Consider the following 20588-nt stretch of genomic DNA (forward strand, 5'->3'; position numbering starts at 1 on the left):
GATGCAGCTTCTTCTTATAATGTCTAAGAGTGCCTACAGAAAAGCAAATCCTAGTACAGAAAGAAAAAAAATTTTTTTTTTCTTTTGCAGGGTTGGTTTAGCCCTGGCCAAGTCTTTGTGTTAGATGAGTACTGTGCCCGTTATGGTGTGAGAGGCTGTCACAGACATCTCTGCTACCTTACAGAACTGATGGAACATTCAGAAAACGGTGCTGTCATTGACCCAACCCTGCTCCATTACAGCTTTGCATTCTGCGCCTCTCACGTGCATGGCAACAGGTATTTTTACTTGCAAACACGCGGTGATATATGTAGGGTTGACTTGGGAAGAGAGAAAAATGTGCTTTGCCACTATCACCTAGTAACAGATTTTAAATAGCAAGCACTTCTTGCAAGAGACGGGAAAAAAACCCACAAAGGAAAAATGTACATCAATATGCTGTTGATTTAGGTTGGCTGCACTTTATGTTTCTTTTTGCCGTTGAAGCCACTTGAAAGAGAAAGGAAGAGAATATCTAGGAGATTAGAAGTTGCCTTTTAGTTCTTAGGTACCACCTCGCACTCAGGTCTGCACAGCTGAAGTGTCCTCTGTATTTTCATCATGATGCATATGTATGTCTGGGTAGAACTTGTTGATAGGTCTGTGTATACCTAATGGTCCATCCTTGCCTTTCCACTGTGGAATAAGTTTTCATTGATAAAGCAAGATAAATAAGGAGGTTTATGGGGAGTCTCCTCTTAGCTCCTGCTCTGTACCTTAGGAACAAGTGTCCCGTTTTAGCACCCTGAGCCAGTGACCTCACCTTTTGCTTTACCAAAAGGACAAAAAAAAAAAAATCACCTAATACAGGCCCCCCACAGCTATGTGCTTCTGAGCTTAAAATCTCTCCATGTCTCATTCCCTACCTTTTCTTCATCCTGTTCCAGGGAGCCTTATTAGGGTTCCTCCCACAAAGGGGTTACCCCTTATCTCGTCCCCCTTTTGGCTTGTTTCAACCATCATTCCATCTCTCCATCTTCCTATTTCCTTTCTTCCCACAAACCTGTGTAAGCTTTTGCTAGCCTCACAGCATTACAGGATGGTCAAGGGACTCTGAAGTCAGAGCGCTGAGTTCAAAGGAATACAAATTAACAGTGTGAGGTAGGGTAAGCTTCATCATCTAGTGAAGTGTCTGGGTTTCCCTGTCCTTGAGAAAGATAGAACATAGCATCTTTCTCAGAAGTCATGAATTGGCTAGGGATTAAGTGCATTAGTATGTGTCAGGTACTTAGAACACTGCCTGACACGTGATTTGTCAAAAAAAAATGTTAACTGGTAGTTTATGTTGTCGTAAGTGTTGTTATTATGTCAAGCTACCTTTCCATTGTTCTCTTTATCTCCCCAACCAATCTTCTGTCTCCATTCCCCCCATCTGCTTCTGGCTTCTAGTTCCTCACTTACCAACAAGGCTTCTTGAAATAGAGTGCATAATAACCTAATCCAGGAACCTCTTCTCCGGCTTCACCTTCGCTACTCCCACTGAAAAGATGATGCTCTTGAATTTCCCAGGGTCTGTGCTGCTTGAACTGCTGCTTATCTCCTTGGTGCCATACCGCCTCATGTCGGCTCTCCCCTTATTTATTTTTGACCATCTCTTTGCTAATAATTTTTGTTCCTCCAGACTCCCAGGTACAGGATAGCTCTTTTCTCACATCTGTTCTTGAACTTGCTCTTCTTTCTGAGAATTTTTCTACTTCACAGAAAAATTGTACTTCAGTGATCTTGCCCCCTTGCACAGCGACCTCTCTTTTTACAGACAACTCCATCCCAACGACTCTTCTAAACTATAGGTCTCTATTGACCATGGATGGCTTGAATGTTCTGGTACTTTCAACTCTGTGTATAAAATAAGTCTGTCATCTCACTAGACCAGCTTCTGTACCTCTTGGAGCTCTTAGCAGGGTACCTGGCAAAGAGTAACGAAATAAGTGCTCAGTAAACATTTGATGAGTGAATGTATGACTTCACTAGTTATGTTAATATCACTTCCATTAATGACGTATTCATTTTCCATTCATCTTTTGCTTTTACCTTCTAGACCCAGTCTGTTGCTAGTGTCAACACTGAGCACTCCTCAAGTTCACTTTTTTATCATTTTCATTGCACTATCCTAATTCAAGCCTTCATTTTTTTCTTGCTTATTTATCTTTATACATGTCTCTACTGCTTTTTTTAAATTTTTTTTTTAAGTTTATTTTTGAGAGAGAGAGAGAGAGAGAGCACGAGCAGGGGAGGGGCAGAGAGAGAAAGAGAGGTAGACACAGAATCCAAAGCAGGCTCCAGGCTCCAAGCTGTCAGCACAGAGCCTGACGCAGGGCCCTAAGTCACAGAGCATGAGATCATGACCTGAGCTGAGGTCAGAGGCTCAACCGACTGAGCCACCCAGGCACCCCATCCATCTCTACTGCTTTTTAAAAAAAAAAAATTATTTTAAGAGAGAGCACAAGCCAGGGAGAAGGGCAGAGGGAGAGAGAATCTTAGGCTCCACCCTCAATGCAGATCATGATTTGGGGCTTGATCTCAGAAACCATGAGATCACAACCTGAGTTGAAATCAAGAGTCTGACACTTAACCAACAGAGCTACCCAGACACCCCTCTCTGCTGCTTTTTGCCCTCCCTACAAAAGTCTAGCAATCACCTTCAAAATTACAGATTAACTTTTATTCTACTCCTTTACAAAAAACTTCAGTGATTCTTGTTTGATTATGAAATTAAAGATAAGTTCCAATCTATATTGTTAGGGTTTTCTCAACATATTTCTTGTCTGATCTACCCAGACTTCTCTCCCAGTATGCCTCCATATATAATCTTTACCCCAGACAACTCATTTATTCATCATGTCCTATTTGTCGTTTCCCAAATTTGTAATCGTCCTGTATCATAAAGCTCCTCAAAGAAAGCTTCAGTTAACTTAAACCCTAAAAACCTTATGCCTGTAGTTTTCTTATGAACTTTATCCTGCATACCTACATGCTGCATCCATGCCCACACTCACCTGCTTCTATCCTAGTAGGTCATATTTTAAAGGCAAAACCCAGCTCTCGTTCACCTGTTGTGCTCTGCAGGAGGAGACCACACTGTCTTGTACATTGTGGGCACACAGTAAGTATTTGCTGAGTTGAAGTTGTCATTGTTGCCATTCTCATTCCACAGTAAATGAAAACCAATCCTGGTCTCAGGATCTGGAACCTAATTATGGAACACAACCTTAACTTGAGAATTAAGGGGAAACTGAAGATTGTAGTCATTTCCCATTACCCTAAACTAAACCATCTGCACTCCATAAACTTTGGTGGGGGGGGGAGGTGGTGGAGGGTAACGGGGTGGCAACAACAGGGGACAGTCAGGATCACTAATCAATAGCCAACATGAGCAGTTTTTTGTGTGGTTTTTTTTTTTTAAACTAAAACTGTTTCTTAGCTCCTGGCTCCGTCTTACCTCCTCCTGACCAATGGATGTCAAAAGATACGTCTCCCAATGTTAGTTAGGCAGGATTCCGAAATGCAAGAGGCTGAGAAGGTTGTACTGAAACAGACCTACCCAAAGAATTTGGTATGATCAGATTATTTTCATCATTAACACTGAAAGGGATAATTAAGTTGAGAACCTTAAGTAGGACATTCGGCTAATGCTTCCCCAAAACGTGTATGTTTGAGACACATTTTAATGGAAAGTTACTGAGGCAACTGGGAACTGCCACCTTGGAGACAGGCTGATTTGAATCTATAGGTTGCCATAGTTACTTTTATTCTGTAAAGCTATTGTTTTCTTTATAATGGTACACTGCAAAGTATAATATAAGGTGTGCTTATATGTTCATGCTTGTGTTATGCTTAACATAAATCCATTTTCTGGGTTAAAATGTGTACATTTTCAGATATCTCTGCATGGTATAAAACAAATACGGGTCAGTCTGGGATTCAACATTTAGGTCACGTGCAGCCTAAAAAAGAAAGGAAGAAATGCAGTTTTAGGGAAATTTGAACCTCAGTTTGAGGTAGAAATTATCTAAGATAAGCTGACGGGTATGATGTCATTCAGAAATGTCATGCCATCACAGTGAAAGAATAAAAAGAGGCAAAAGGTCACTACTTGAATCTAACTCCGAAATCTTCAAACTGACCCATTTTGGGCAAATCACTTAATCTTTCTGAAACTCCCAAGTTCTTGTGTGTAAAAGGGGAAATGCTAATATGAAGATACTGGATAATTATCAGTACTTATTAGTTGTTATTTTAACAGTGCTTTTTCCCTTTGCCACCCAGCCACAGGGACGTAAACTGTAAGGAGAAAAAAACGTGAAAAATAGGTAGAGCTGTGATAGCTCATGCTAAGTGGAAGTATTTCAGTGCGTATGTAATTATAATCTTCATTTCTTTGCTGATAGAATATTCAGGTTTTAGCAACCTCGCCTTATGAAAATAAGATTCTCTTATCCGAGTCTGCAGTATCTGATATTTATACAGACTTTTGTTAAAAATACCATCAATGTCAAGTCCGACTTTTGTACAGTATTTGCCATAGTCTCTCTTTATGATCATTTTTATCTGTCAAGACACATTCAGAGCTCCATTTTGCTCATTACCTGAGCTACCTCTGTCAAAAAATCAAAAGGAAAAAAGATTGCCTTTTGTCATTGACTGAAGTGAAGGACAACAGTGCCGTCTGGATCTGAAATTTTTCCGGGAGCACATCCTATTACACAGCATTGAGCTCTCAAGGTGCTCTGTGCCGACCCATCTTCTCTGAATAGCACTCGGAGTGTTTCAGGAATAAAAGAATAGAGTTAAACAGAAAAGGTCTGGCTGGTACTAAGATGGAGGAAGAGAGAGAAAAAGAAAGGAAGAAAGAAAAAAGTGAGTCAAGGACAGAAACAGACACATTCCTGCAGGATGATAGCTGCACGTCTGTGAATAACAGAGCCACTCAGTGATCGTGACACTAAGGACTGACAGGAAGGAAAAAAGAGACTTTCAGAGACTATGCATTATAGGGCAAAGTTCTAGGTTGATATGTGTGGTTATGCATCTTGGTTTTGCTAGTCACGCTGAGGGTGGAGAAGCTAAAGCAGCAACACAAAATGGCTTTTATGTGTCAGTTTAATGTAAGGTATGGATACAGAGTATTCACTGTCTTGGCCACAGTTTAGTGGGCCCGCCTTAGAGCTGCTGCACGTCTGACAAAAGTCAGCTCAGATGCGCTTTCAAGTGTAGGGATGGGTTTGTAACATGACTAGAGTTTATATTTAAAATAATCTTGATTTTTTGTGGACTCCAGACTACATCACGGAGTAGTAGGCAGCCTTCATGGGATCAATCATATTATTATATGATGATGTCTCCATCTTCACAGATAACATTTCCTCTGACGTATCACTTCAGAAATGGTGCCTTAACTTCCTGTCTCTTAATTTTAGGGACAGTGGTGCATGTTTGAGTAAAATCATAGATAATTGAATCAAATAGGTTCATCAAAACTTTTCCTTACCACTTTTTTTTTCCTTACCACTTTTTTTTTCCTTACCATTTCTTAATTCTAGTCTTTTATATGTGACTTAGAGAAAATAAGTGTAAATGTCACATCAGTTGTGAATCTGGAGACTCACTTCTGGGACAGGTGGGCAACCAGATCAAATGCCATAAGCAAGGTTCATCTTCATGTAATGTGTCCAGGTGTACAGATTTCATCCTATGTGCACAGAAGGGGAAGGGATAGTGATCAATGAGTGCCTTTTTTTTTTTAATTTTTTTTTTTAACGTTTATTTATTTTTGAGACAGAGAGAGACAGAGCATGAACCGGGGAGGGTCAGAGAGAGAGGGAGATGCAGAATCTGAAACAGGCTTCAGGCTCTAAGCTGTCAGCACAGAGCCCGACGTGGGGCTCGAACTCACGGACCGCGAGATCATGACCTGAGCCGAAGTCGGCCACTTAACCGACTGAGCCACCCAGGTGCCCCAATGAGTGCCTTTTAAATATACTCTGAGGGTTCTTTGTTGATTCTCTCAGAAACTATAGAATAACCTCAGATCTGTCTCAGTCAAGCTTGCCTAGCAATAACATCTATCCCCACCCAGCCTTGAGTTCAATACTAGAGCAAGGTAATTATGCCTTTCAAAACAACACAAAGACAGAAAGTGAGCAGTTAAGTGGAAAGGCATAGTATGTTGAAACAGAACATCTGTCTTCAGCTCTCCTACTTATGAGCTATTTCCTTTTGAGCAGTTGGTCCTCTCTGAGCCTCAGTTTCCCATCTGTTCATTGTGAATAATTACATCAATGCTGCCCACCTCATGTTTCTGGAAAACATTGTGGGTCTAATGGGACAGTGGCAAAGACCTCGCCAAAAGCAGGAGTCAAGAACCCAGTCATCAAGGGTAATAAGTAAGCTGCCAGAATGCAACCTGAAGAATATAGTTATTAAAATCACCTAATCAGTTTCCTGTTTTCCTTCCACACCATTCATTTGCAGCACACAGCTCCTAGATTTTTCTGAAATAATGCATAAAAGAGCCCACTGAAGGTAAATCGTTAAGGAAGAGACAAGGCAAAGGGTTTTTAAATATGCGTTAGAATGTAAATCAGGTTAATTTACCTTGTAAATTAGCTCTTGTAAGCAAGAACTACACCAGCTTTTTTTAAACTCAGGGCCTTTAGCGCCTTCTTAGCATCTAGACTTAGGTGTGGAAAAGTTTGAGGTCTTGAGTTGGATTTTCATGTAACTTTCTAATATACTAAAGTTTTTTTAAGAACATAATATGTAATGCTGTTACATAAAAACAAACACAACTATCTGTGCACATCTATACCATTTACTAGTACTCTTGCCAGTTTAGGGTTTTTAGATCTATGTTGATGCACAAAATTGGCCTATTTTTTCCCTCTCTCATACGGCTTTTATTGGGATGTGATATTCAGGTTACCATAGATAGCCATATACAGTGAGTTTGGGAACTTTGTAGCTTGTTTTGTATAGACGTCAAATGACTTACTGTTTAAAAATTATCAGTAACTCCTCTTTAAAACCATCTGGGCTTTGAGACTTCTAGATGGAAAGATTTTTACCTATCACATTAGTTAATTTTGTAGTTAGCTATACAGGCTTTCCTTCTATCTTTTTGAGTGAGTTTTGTCGGGTTATGGTTTTCTAGGAAATAGTGCATTTTATCGAAGTTTTCAAATGCATTGATACTAAGTTCAAGGCATTCTTTGTACTTTTTGCTCTGCCTACTTTTTGTACATTATAATGTTGTTTATTTTTATCTTCTCTTTTCCCCCTCAATCCATCTCGCCAGAAGTTCTGTAAACTTTATTAGTCTTTCCAAAGAAGTAGATTTTGGCTTTGTTGAACTATACTACTCTTTTCCCTTTTCATTAATTTTTTTTTAAAAACCAACTTTTTAGAAAAATAATTTTAGATTTACAGAAAAATTGCAAGGATCTTGCAGGGAATTTCTATATTTGTTTCCCCTGTTACCATCGCATAATAACATGGTATATTTGTCAAAACTAAGAAACGAACATTGGCATGTAACTGTTACCTAACCGGTAGTTCTTAATTGGGTTTCACTAGCCCATTTTTTTGTGTCCTATTTTTTTCTTTCCTGTTCCAAGGTCCAACTCAGGATGCCACCCCTGTTGCATTTAGTTGTCATGTCCCCTCTGATCTGTGGAGTTCCTCCATCTTTTCTGGTTTTTCACAACCTTGACTGTTTGGGAGAGTTCTGGTCGAGTATTTTGTCAGATATCTCTCAGTTTGGGTTTGTGGGACATTTTCATGATTAGATTGAGGTTATGGGATTTTAAAGAGATAAAATACTGTCTCATCTCAGGAAGTCCTTGATAACCCGAAGACATCACTGGTCATCTTCACTCTAGGGTCACTGGGGAAAGGTAGTGCATGCCCGGATTCTCCACTGCAAAGATGTTATTTTGCTTTCTCTAAACACTAGTTTTTGAAAGCAAATCACTAAGTCTAACTCACACTCAGTGGGAGAGTGCCACTTTCCTGGAGGGAGGACCAACTAGATATATTATTTGGAATTCTTCTGCAAGGAAATTTGTCTTCTGTTTACTCAAACATTTATCTATATTAATCGGGATTCATATGTAGTTATTTTGTACTTTGGGTTATAATCTGATACTGCTTTATTTTGTTGCTCAAATGGTTCCATCTTGAGCCATTGAGAGCTCTTTCAGACTGACTCCCTATGATAGGCACTAAAACATGCTCCAAGCTCATCTTGCATTTTCCCCCGTCTGGTAAGTGGAAAGCTGTAGTTGCCATAGTGGATTCTTTCTCTTGCTTATGCCAATTTTTGCTTTGTATATTTTGAGGCTGTTTATTAGGTACATTGAAGTTTAAAATTGTTAAATCCTCCTAGAGAATGGGAATTATTATCATTGTTTAATAATGACACTTTTTACAACTAATGTATTTTGTATTCGAGTTTATTAAGATGGTTATTAATGTAGCCTTCTTTTGGTATTTGTCTGATATGTTTATTCATACTTTTAGCCTTTCTGTATTCTTGTGTTTTAGTGTATTTTATAAGTAGCAAACTAGATTCTGATTTAATTCTCCAGTATGACAATTTGTTTTTTAATCAGTTTAGTCCGTTTACAATTATGTGTATTGATATAAATGAATTTATTTCTACCATTTTATTTTGGCCTTTCTTTTTTTTTGGTTCATGTTTGTAGGCTTTTTGTTTCTTTCTTGTCCTATTGTTTTATCCAGGTTCTTTTCTTCTGTTTTATTTTCCCCCTCAATAGCTTACATTTTCCAACATTTGAGATTTTACCAAGCATGTCGCTAAAAAATTTTTAAGTTTTATGCTAATCAACACATTTCTTCTCCTTCTAAAGAGTAGAGAGACCTTACTCTCTATGCTTTTATTCTCTGGTATTTCAGTTGTATCCTTGTTTATTTGTTTTCTATTTTATACTCAACACTTGCTTAGATTTAGAATTTTTTCCTTTTTTCCTGAAGTATATTTTTTGGAATTTCCTATTATGGAGCACTTATGGATAGTGAATTTTTATTTGGAACTGTGTGTGTTCTACATTTTTTCAAAGAAAATTTTGCTAGGTGTGCAGTTCTAGATTGACCGTTACTTTCTCTCAAAACTTTAAAGCTAATACTTCGTTCTCTTCTGGCTGCCTTTGTTACGAGAAAGAAAGCTGTTGGCAATCTAATTGCCATTCTTTTGATGTGGATTTGTCTCTCCTCTCTGGATACTTTCAAGATTATTTTGTTCATTAGTGTTTTGTGGGTTCACTATAACATATCTACATGTGGATTTCTTTTCATGTATACTGTTGGGGGTTCCTGTGGATTTCTGATCCATGTACCCTGATATTGAGTAAGTGCAGATTTCTTTGAATTTACCTTGATTTGGGTGGAAGATCCATCTTTGCCATCGTTCTGGAATATTGTTATCTCTTTAAATGTTGGTTCTCCCCTAATCTCTTTTCTGAAATTTCAAATATCCATATATGAGGCATTTATCTTATGTATGTTTTAATGTCTGTAATACATATTCTACTTATTTCTCCAGTTGCATTCTGGGTAATGCTTTCAGTTCTATCTTCAAAGAACTTGACAAAGTTTTTCTATAAAGGGCCAGATAGTAAACATAATAAATATTTTGGACTTTGTGGGCCATATGATCTCTGCCACAATTGCTCAAGTGTATGTTTTAGTGCAAAAACAGCCAAGAGTAATATGTAAATGAATGGGTGTGGTTTGTGTTCTAATAAAATTTTATTCATAAAAACAAGTGGTAGACTATACTTTGCCAACCCTTACTCTATCTCATTCTCTCTTTAGTGAGGATATCTACTTTTTAACCCACTCATTGAATTGTTAATTTCAATTTTTTTTTAGTTCTGGAAATTTCTATTTGGTTCTTTTTAAAATCCATTTGATTTTTGTTTTGTTTGTTTTTTGTTGTTGTGTTTTGAGAGAGAGAGAGAGAGTGCGTGCATGCATGATCCAGGGAGGGAGGGAATCTTAATCAGGCTCCACTCTGCCTATGTGGGGCTTGATTGCACTACTGTGAAATCAAGACCTGAACTGCAATCGAGAGTCAGACGCTCAGCTGACTAAGCCACTCTGGCACCCCCATTTCATCATTTCTGAACCTCTCTCATTTGATTCTTGGTTTTTATCTCTCCCTCCTTTTCCCCTTAGACCTTTATAATTATTTTATATTCTGATCAATTTTAATAACTAAAATTTTCTAGGCGTTTATATCTTGTTTCTGCTGACATTTTTGCCATGGTCACTGCTTTCTTATTCAGCTAGCTTTTTTTTTTTTTTTTTTTTTAGTAGGCACATGTATTTGAAGTTAATTTGTGAGAATTCTACAAGGCCTGGTTGAGAATGAGAATACTCTCTTTTAAAGAGGATGTGCTCTTGCTTTTACTTGGTGATTGAGGTGCTACTGGAGCTACTTTAGTTTCTCATCTTGGGGATTTCTTGATTGCACAGTTAGTACCCAGTTTAATGAGGTTGGGCATATGGTTCATATTGTCAGGAAAGCCTCTTTCCCTCAATCTTTAGATGTTGTGGAAACAGAGAGGTTTCCTTGTTGCCTCCCCCTTACAAGAATGTGGATTCTTTCTGGCCCGTCCTTTAACTGATAGTACAGCCCAGTTGTTTGTACTGGGCCCAGTTTTTGCAGGAATCTCCGGTTCAGTGGCCCCTGGGGTTGCGGACCCCATGGTGCATTCTCTTGAACATAGCTGTAAAGCCTCCTTAGTATCAGCATTTACCCACCCCCCCCCAAGGCAGCCCCGTTGTTCACATGCACCCCCACTTTGGTTTCAGTTTCTGGTTCCTTTTCATTTTCCTGGCTTTGGAGAATTTTTTTTAACTTTCTTCTGAGTACAGCACATTTAACTACTGTATGCTTATTATGACTTTGGCAGTGTTTAGGTGTTTTGTAGTGAAAAGGGGCTTTTGGAGTATCAAGTCAACCCACTATACTAGAAGCAGAAGAGTCATATAAAATTTGCATTTTGGAAAAAAAATATTTGAACATCTTGACTATGGAGAACCTGTTGGAATCCTCTCCACAACCTCTGCTTCTAGTTCCACCTGAGTAAATGCTGCTCGTCTGTTACATCTCAGCTGAAAAATCATTCCAAACCCGACTCCTTCCCTGAAAATCCCTACTACCTCAAAGCTTTGTACCTTTGCCCTTCTTTATTGCAATTGTGCATTACTGTCTGGTTTTTCTTTTAATGCCTTTCCCTGCTATAAACTCTGTTGGGGCAGGACACATTTCTGTTCTGGTTATATTTTCCTCAGCACCTAGGCAGGTACTCAATGAATATTTGTTGAGTCAGGAAATGAATGATAGTGGCCATCTGTTTACAAATTTTATAAGTGAAATGTTGGGGCACTTGGTAAGTCGAGTTCACGGTTAAATATTCTGAATGAATCAAATGCAATGATTTTTATGACCTGTGGAGACATTCTGTGTAAAGCGGAAAGATTGTATCATTTTGCCACCCAGAAATTAATAGATTAAAACAATGAAACACTCTTTTTATGTATAAAATTGAAAATGATTATAACAAATGATAAAGACAACAGTTGATGAGATTGCAGGGAAATGAATCATTTCATGCACATGGGTCACAGAGCAAACATAAGTACTTTCTTAAAAAGCAATTTGGTAGTATGTATCAAATTTCTGAAAACATCATTACATTGTCTTAGCTTGGGCCACCATAAAAAAAACTCCATCAGTTGGGTGGCTTAAACATTAGGAATTTATGTTCTCACAGTTTTGGAGATTAGAAGTCAGAGATCAAGGTGCCCAGCATGGTCAGGTTCTGGGGAAGGCTCTCTTCCTGACTTGCAAATGACTTCCTTCCCCCCATGTCCTCATATAACAGAGAAAAAGAAATCCCACTCTTTCTCTTCTTAGAAGGCCACCCATCCTATCAGTTTAGTGTCCCACCCCTATGACTGACCTCTTTTAACCTGATTACCACCTAAAAGTGCCATCTGTAAATACAGTAACATTGATTACTGTAGGACTTCAGCATATGGATTTTCATTCATGGTGGATTCAGTACAATCCATAGGACCACTTATCCAACAATGTACTTTCAAGAATTTACCCTAAAGAAGCAATAAGAGGTGGATTAAAAATATTATAGTGTAAGATTATGTATATGTAAGAATATATGTGTGGGGCACCTGGATGGCTCAGTTTGTTAAGCGTTTCAGTCTTGATGTAGGCTCAGGTCATGATCTCACAGTTCATGGGTTCAAACCCTGCCTCAGGCTCCACACTGACAGTATATGGAGCCTGCTTGGGATTCTCTATCAGCCCCTCCCCTGCGCGTGCACACGTGCTTTTTCTCTCTTGCTGTCAAAATAAAAAAAAGTTTATATATGGTAGTATTCATGGTAGGAAGAAATAGAGGAAAAAGTCTAAATTCTAATGGAATACTGGGTAAGTTATGGTACTTCCATAACATGAAATATCATACTTACATTAAAAAGCATAAATGGCGGGGGCACCCAGGTGGCTAAGGCAGTTAAGCGTCCGACTCCTGATTTAGGCTCAGGTTGTGATCTCACAGTTTTGTGAGTTCAGGTCCACACTGGGCTCTGCACAGGCAGTGAGGAGCCTTCTTGGGCTTCTCTCTTTCTCTCTCTCTGTCCCTTCCTCACTCATGCTGTCTCTGTCTCTCTCAAAATAAATAAATAAAACTAAAAAAATTTTTAAGCATACATTAGGAGAAGAGGTTTATAGTTCATTATAAATAAATTCAAATTATAAATCAGACTTGCAGTGCATGTATAGATTTATAGAACAAAAACTGGAATTACATTTACAAAATGATTGGGACATTTAAAGAAATTTTAAATTTTGTCTTTGTGGTTTTCTGAATTCTTCTCCTAAGTTATGTACATATAGACCTTTAGTTAAAATGTTGTGGTTTTTTTAAATAATATTAGGTATGGGTCAAAGATGACCTATCAACACTACCAATGTTAATACTCTTTATTTTTATTTAAAAATCACCTTGATATTTTATTTCTATTAAATTCTAGAGTTCTATGCAGTAATGATTTTAGTTTGGTTCCAGGAGAGCCTAGTTATCAAACACTTTGATAATGGTCTATGACCTGTTCATCACTAAACACAAAAACTGAGTCACAAGATCACATATCTTCATAGAGTTGGATAACTGCTTTTCTGTGAATAAGTATCTTTTTTTTTTTAATAACTCCCAAAGAAAACAGACCACAGTAGGAAATTCAAATAAGGAATGGATTAGGAGGGAGGAGTGTTTAGAAAGATAATAGGAGTTGTAAATTTCATTTGCAAAATATTTTTTTTTTGCAATTCATGGAAAGTGCTTCTTCTGTCTCAATGAACGTAGGGGTCGAATTAATTTCTTCTGGATATTTAAAATAATCAGGGGAAATGACACTGATTTATGTGACCAATATATGATCATCCAAATGAGATATCATTTTGTTTCAAACAATTAAGAAGTGTTCTAGGTTAGGGAACAAAATTGAGAGATTGTTGTTTTCTCCCTCCTCTCCCGTCACTTCTCATTCTTGTGCTGTGTCTTCCTCTCCTTTTTATTCTGTTCACAAATGGATATTGGTGAGAACTACACGAAGTGCAAAGTGACTTTGACCTGCTGTGCTGCAGTCCCAGTTGACAATTCCGAAAGGCCACTCTCCAGGTGTCTCTCCCCTTCTCACTTTGTTCAGGGGAAGCTAAGAGGTCCTACATTCCTCATAAGAGACAGCACGTGAAAAGAAGCCTCTAAGAAACTCAGACACACCATGAACTTTGCTATCTGCCCTGTCATTGCTTACAAAATCTCTTTTGCTGCAAGCCACCAAACTTCCAGGACAAAGTTATTTGATGAACTGGGGTGGAGGTGGAGGCGGGGGTGGGGGTGGGGGTGGGGAGGTGTTGGTGAAGGAAATCTGTATTTACCAGACTTTTCTTTACAATGGTAACTCCTGGTATCTTTCTTCAACCCACAAGCTTCCTGAGCACTCTCTTCCAAGCAATATGCAGGCTTCTAGAGATTATAAAACCAAGGACACTTTTATCCCTTAACTAGAGTCTGTCCGGCTGATAAAATGATTAAGAAAATAACCATAGAATGAATATGTTAACAATTTTCATTAAATAACCAAATACTCATCAGCACTAAATGAGTCTTTTGAAGTGGGGATTGTGGAGAGATCCCATGATCAAATAATTTTGAAAAGTGATGTGAAAGTTAAACAGATTTCTTTACTATGAGACTTCGCAAACGCCTTGACGTGCCTTGGTTACATCATGGGCCTCCAGCAAGGTCTCATAAATTATATTGTTCAAAAAACCCTTGGGGCGCCTGGGTGGCGCAGTCGGTTAAGCGTCCGACTTCAGCCAGGTCACGATCTCGCGGTCTGTGAGTTCGAGCCCCGCGTCAGGCTCTGGGCTGATGGCTCGGAGCCTGGAGCCTGTTTCCGATTCTGTGTCTCCCTCTCTCTCTGCCCCTCCCCCATTCATGCTCTGTCTCTCTCTGTCCCAAAAATAAATAAAAAACGTTGAAAAAAAATTAAAAAAAAAAAAAAACCCTTGAGTGTTAGGACCATCGTTTTTTAAAACCTGTTAGGAGCCAGATGAAATAGATATTTAAATTAGTTTTCATCAGTCTTTACGGGCCTCTTAAAGTCTGTATTATACTGGGAAAAAAGGACCATAAAATGTGTGAACTGTAAACTGTTCAAGGGAAATGAAGCTATGAGGTTAGACTATATTAAAATATTTAAGCAGATTGCCTCATTAATGTTTGCTCTTCTCCAATGACGGACTCTGCAACCCATTTTTCACACTTTCCCTTTTCGATCTTTCTTGAAATATAATTCTTAGCTTCACAGAAACTAATTTCTTATCTGAACTACCCCAAAAGCCATCAGAGATGATAGAAGGTGGGTTATAATACTGTTTCTCTTGTTCTGAGTGGTCTTTCAAAAACATCCCTCTCAGGGGCGCCTGGGTGGCTCAGTCGGTTAAGCATCCAACTTTGGTTCAGGTCGTGATCTCACAGTTTGTGAGTTGGAGCCCTGCATTAGATTCTGTGCTTCGAGTTCAGAGCCTGGAGCCTGCTTGGAATTCTGTCTCCTCCTCTCTCTGCCCCTCCCCCACTCACACACTGGCTCCCTCTCTCCCCCTCTCTCTCTGCAATATAAATAAACATTAACTTTTTTTAATCATTCTCAATTTAGAGCTTATTTTGTACTTGTCACCAAAAGAGTTGCTAGTAATGACAGGATGTCCAGCATATATAATGGATTCTATTTGTTTTAAAATGCCTAATCTTCCAGATTGACGAATGGCACAAATTACAAAATCCATTGTAAGATCGCTTAGTTCATGTAGGAATTTAATAAACTTAATTTGTATAGGCCTTAATATGTATAGGAACTATTTTTGGATGAATCTGCTTTTCAGAAAAGGTAGGTGTGTGTGTCTATACATGTTAACGTGCCTGCGTGTGATTCTTTCTCAGAGAACAGACTGTGACCCCGAGGCAAATGTAAGATGAGGCTCTTTAGCATCAGTCAGAGGATTCCGTTGTATGATTCTTTTTTTTTTTTTTTTAAAGAGTCTATCAAGTACAATTAACATAGACCCAACTACATTTGGTGTTCATTTGTTTATTATGTAATGCCAGAAAGAAGTTCTATGTCATAACTTGTTTGGGTCTATAATTGAAAGAAATGCATCTACTATTACACTGTATTTTATAATTTGTTAATATCTTAAACTTTCATGGAGCAGTTTTTTTTTTTTTAATTTTTTTTTCAACGTTTTTTATTTATTTTTGGGAGAGAGAGAGACAGAGCATGAACGGGGGAGGGGCAGAGAGAGAGGGAGACACAGAAGCGGAAGCAGGCTCCAGGCTCTGAGCCATCGGCCCAGAGACTGACGCGGGGCTCGAACTCACGGACCGCGAGATCGTGACCTGGCTGAAGTCGGACGCTTAACCGACTGTGCCACCCAGGCGCCCCTAGTTTTCTTAAAATCATGTGACTTCAGTAACTGCAGTCCCCAAGAAAAAAAGGAAAGATTTAAATCTTGGTACCTGAGAAGGTCTTTTTGTGTCATTGGAACAGCTTTAATATTTAATTATCAGTCCTAGAATTAAGCTTCAAGTAACATTTCAATCAGAAAATTGGCTTTTTATTGTAGAATTTTCAATAACCATATTTTAACATCATCTGAAAAGATGTCAGTGTCAAAGAGGCATGATTTATTTTACTTTTATTATCTCGGGGGGAAAAATTCTGTTTTTGAGATTTAAAGCAAATGATTTCACTAATAATTAAATGACAGGTAAATACTAAAAATGTTCTGCTAAGTGTAAATATAGCTAACTTTTTTTAGAACTCTTTTACCCAGAATATTAGAGTTAATTCCTGTTCTGTTCGTCAAAAAATTTCCTGTTTTACCCACTGTGATAGGATTTAAAACATTGCAAATAATCTAATACTAATAAGCAATCATATTTTTGATATTACTAATTCATGAATTTTTATAATCTGTACTTGGTATTTTTATATTCTGTGTATCACTTATTCATGTCTTTAGCACTTCCGTATTGAACATCAGTCTGCCAGTTCTGGGTACCAGGGTTGCAGCACAAAGGAGGCAGATAATAAAAACAAGTCTGTCATGTGTGGGGTGATGGCGGTATGCACAGTGAGCAGCAGTAAAGCATATTAAAGGAGAAGAGACCTGTGGGAAGGGGAGATTACATCTTTACCTCAGGTGTTTAGAGAAAACCTCACTGATTCTGAGTCCTTTAGGTTGAGATGAGAAGGGAGTGAGCAAGCCATGTGTGACTAGAAAAGTGGGAGCAGCATATGCAAAGGCCCTGAGGCATGTGTTCCGTGTTTGAGGGCTAGCTAGGAGACGATCATGGGGCGGGGGGTCTGCTGTGAGGGGTAGAGAAGATCAGAGTGTAAGTGTGGGGAGAGGGGGTCCTAACAGGTCTTGCGGAGCATTATAAAGGTTTGGGCTTTTGCAATGAGTTGTTCGCATGACAAAGCATGACTCATACTTGGAAAAGGCTCACCCTAGTGTGTTGCCAAGACTCTGACATAGAAAAGCTAGAAAAGGGAGACCAACGAGGCTGCAGCCATACCAGGATATGTTTTGAAGGTATAACTGACAGAAACTAATTTATAAGCTAAGTTTGTAAAGCTATTGTTTTAAATTTCTATTACCTTGGGTCTACTAGATGAATGTTCATAATATATAACTGTTTTAAGTTTCTCTTAAAGCTGCTTTCTACAAGTACAAATTTCAGAACTGACTTTGTTGAGATTTTTTTAATAGAATTACTGATTCAGTGGCAGGTATTTTGTTTTTGTTTTGTTTTTTAATATAATTTATTTTGAGAGAGAGCACACATGAGCAGGGGAGGGGCAGAGAGAGAGAGAGAGAATCCCAAGTGCAGGGAGCCCCACCCGGGCCTTGATTTCACAAACTGATGAACTGTGAGATCATGCTCTGAGCCAAAATGCAGTCAGATGCTTAACTGACTGAGTGACCCAGGTGCCCTATAGGTATTTTAAATTTTATCAGTTTTTAAGCTTGCTGCCTTATGTCAGTAATATAGAAAATGTCTGATGTAAGTAAGTATGCTTGAAATATTCCACATTGCCTCTCAGATACAGTTTCCATTTTTTAACACAGGTTTTTTTTCCTCTTTATTATTTTCTGTGAAAATATCGGGGAAAGAGATTAAGATGTGGGCACTACAAGCCCCGGATTTGGAATGCAAGAGACCTAGGTTCAAGTCCAGGCCTCTGAACTTATAATCGGTATGACCTTGGGAAAGTCACCTCACCCCCCTGACCCTAAGCAGCCTCCTCTCTTGGAGGCTGCAGAATGGATTGCTGCGAGCCTCTTATGTTATGCATATAAAACAGCTAGCATAGTACCAGGGGCACGTTAAGAATTTTGTTTCTGGTAATTGCTATATTTGTTTTGATAACAACCATGACAAGGAAGATCTGATGACACAGATGTATTTGTGTTTATTAGGAAGAACAATTTTAGAAGGGGCTGTTACCTGTAGGCATGACTGCAGCTGAGTTATTTGTTACCATCACTTAGGTATAGATGCCTACTCCATATACCTAACATTCAGTACGTAGTCTGGTATATGCACTAAAGGCATGTAAATAAGGACAAGTCCAAAATACTAACTCCTGTGTTTAACTGGTCGGATTTATACCTAATGAAATAATCTCACTAAAATGGCAGCCCTTCGCTGTGTATAACAGTCTTTATTTTAGTGAAAGTTCACACAAGTGATGTTCCCCTGACTTACCTTTCTTGCTTTTTATCACCTAAACCCCTGGCTCCGTTGTGTCAGGTAGGTGAGGTGCCCAAGTGAAGTTTGATATGGCAGGACGAGTTGCTGTATCCTTGTGAATCACAATCTCCTTTGACAGTTGAAGCAAGGTTGACTCTAACATAACTGTGTGGAGTCTGCCAGAGAACAAAGCCAAAGAACCATATCAGTCATCAGAAAACTAAAGATAAGTTCCTTGCCCTTTTTCATCAAAGTTTGCATAGGTGAAATACCCACCCACAACGTGGTATGAGTTTTTGTGCTGTGTAATAACATAATGTGGCTATGGTTTTCATCTGAATGCTCAAATTCCCAGGTTAATGATTTATATAGAACTCTCTACTTGAACTTTTGTGATCATTATTGTACTTATTTTTAAGTGTACTTATTTTTAAGTCTGGGTTGTGTTATCGTTTTCTCAGTGGGTATTTATTCTGAATTACTATGTGAAAAATCCATTTTATTACAAATGATTATAATATTACAAATTTGTTTTTAATTTTTTTAATGTTTTTATTTGTTTTTGAGAAGAGAGAGACAGAGCATGAGCGGGGGAGGGGAGAGAGAAAGAGGGAGACACAGAATCTGAAGCAGGCTCCAGGCTCTGAGCTGTCAGCACAGAGCCCGATGCGGGGCTCGAACTCACAAGCTGTGAGATCATGACCTGAGCTGAAGTTGGATGCTTAACCAACAGAGCCACCCAGGTGCCCCTATAATATTACAAATTATTATAAAACATTGGGTTAGCTCAAAGTTCATTGTTTTGTAATTTCTAGATCAGACTTTCTTTTCTCCTTCCTAAAAATATTTGAAAAAATATTTGAATATTTTTCTGGAGTTCACATCCTGATGCAATGTATTATTCTATGAAATTAAATAATTGATGTTTCCCTATTTAAGGATGAAGTATAATTATAAGAATTTCACAGCATAAATTCTAGCAGCAGTGAGTTTCTGAAATAAATTATTTACTCTATAGTGGAAAAGAAATTTTTAGACTTAAGAGATGCCTTGATATCAATAAAAGGTCTTTGTCATAATGATTCAGGTATAACTTTAAAATTAATTGCTTTTATCCTAATTGACTAGTTGCAAGCATCAAAGATACACACACACACACACACACACACACACACACACACACACACATATATGTATGTAAAACAAGAGTGGGAGAACCAAATAAAAACCTTATGGGAAAGTTATATGAAGCATTTCCATAATCATTTCTACCCATTTTATACATAAACATTAAAAATTAGTTAAAATTATAAATATATAAGTCTTTGGGAACTATAAAATATAATCTTTAGAAAAATAAGCTAATTGAGGAAGAAATGATTAGTGTTAATTATCAAATCCAAAAGATTCATTTTGTTGAAATATACACTTTTTGAATGAGATCAATACATCTTTCTCTTTGCATTAACTAAGTTAAAATTCGTATGTTCAAAATTTTTGATGATTGTTGCACAAGCAGACTTAAACTTATATAGTATAAATTCTAAATCCATTATTCATTAGAAATATCTTATACTTTTAATCCTGATCTTAGTAAAAGAAGATGTCTGTTTAGTCTTCATAATTACTTCTAAAAATTTTAATGAGATCTTGCCTTGATTCCATAGGGATATTTGGCTAAGCACAAAAATCCTGAAACATAGATGGTCTATCTTCTCTATATGTTTTTATTCAAGTATTTATTTTTATTTATTTTTTTTTTTAAATTTTTTTTTTCAACATTTTTTATTTATTTTTGGGACAGAGAGAGACAGAGCATGAACGGGGGAGGGGCAGAGAGAGAGGGAGACACAGAATCGGAAACAGGCTCCAGGCTCCGAGCCATCAGCCCAGAGCCTGACGCGGGGCTCGAACTCACGGACCGCGAGATCGTGACCTGGCTGAAGTCGGACGCTTAACCGACTGCGCCACCCAGGCGCCCCTATTTTTATTTTTAAATAAGTTAAAATTTGTGTGCCAACACACTTAAATAAACAAAAATATGGTACAATAAACCACTACATCTGTTCAGAATTTCTGTGTTTTTTCAATTAAAATTAAATCTCCAGTTTCACATTAGCTTAATTTTTATTTGGAAGAGAAGAAGTTAAGATATTTTAGTTTGTGTTCAGTATGATT

The 20588-nt window shown here is 38.0% G+C and overlaps 1 protein-coding gene across 16 annotated transcripts in view; it reads left to right on the forward strand.

Moving 5' to 3' along the window:
• CADPS2 (calcium dependent secretion activator 2) overlaps nucleotides 1–20588 on the forward strand; it is a 543402-nt gene that overhangs the window by 392483 nt on the left and 130331 nt on the right. For all 16 annotated transcript variants that reach the window (XM_058724453.1, XM_058724449.1, XM_058724458.1 and 13 more), the window contains one exon: nucleotides 91–278. In XM_058724453.1, the coding sequence (XP_058580436.1) occupies nucleotides 91–278 (188 nt within the window). The remainder of the gene's footprint in view (nucleotides 1–90; nucleotides 279–20588) is intronic.

Source organism: Neofelis nebulosa, chromosome 4 (assembly GCF_028018385.1).
Source record: "Neofelis nebulosa isolate mNeoNeb1 chromosome 4, mNeoNeb1.pri, whole genome shotgun sequence".
NCBI classification, from domain to species: domain Eukaryota; kingdom Metazoa; phylum Chordata; class Mammalia; order Carnivora; family Felidae; genus Neofelis; species Neofelis nebulosa.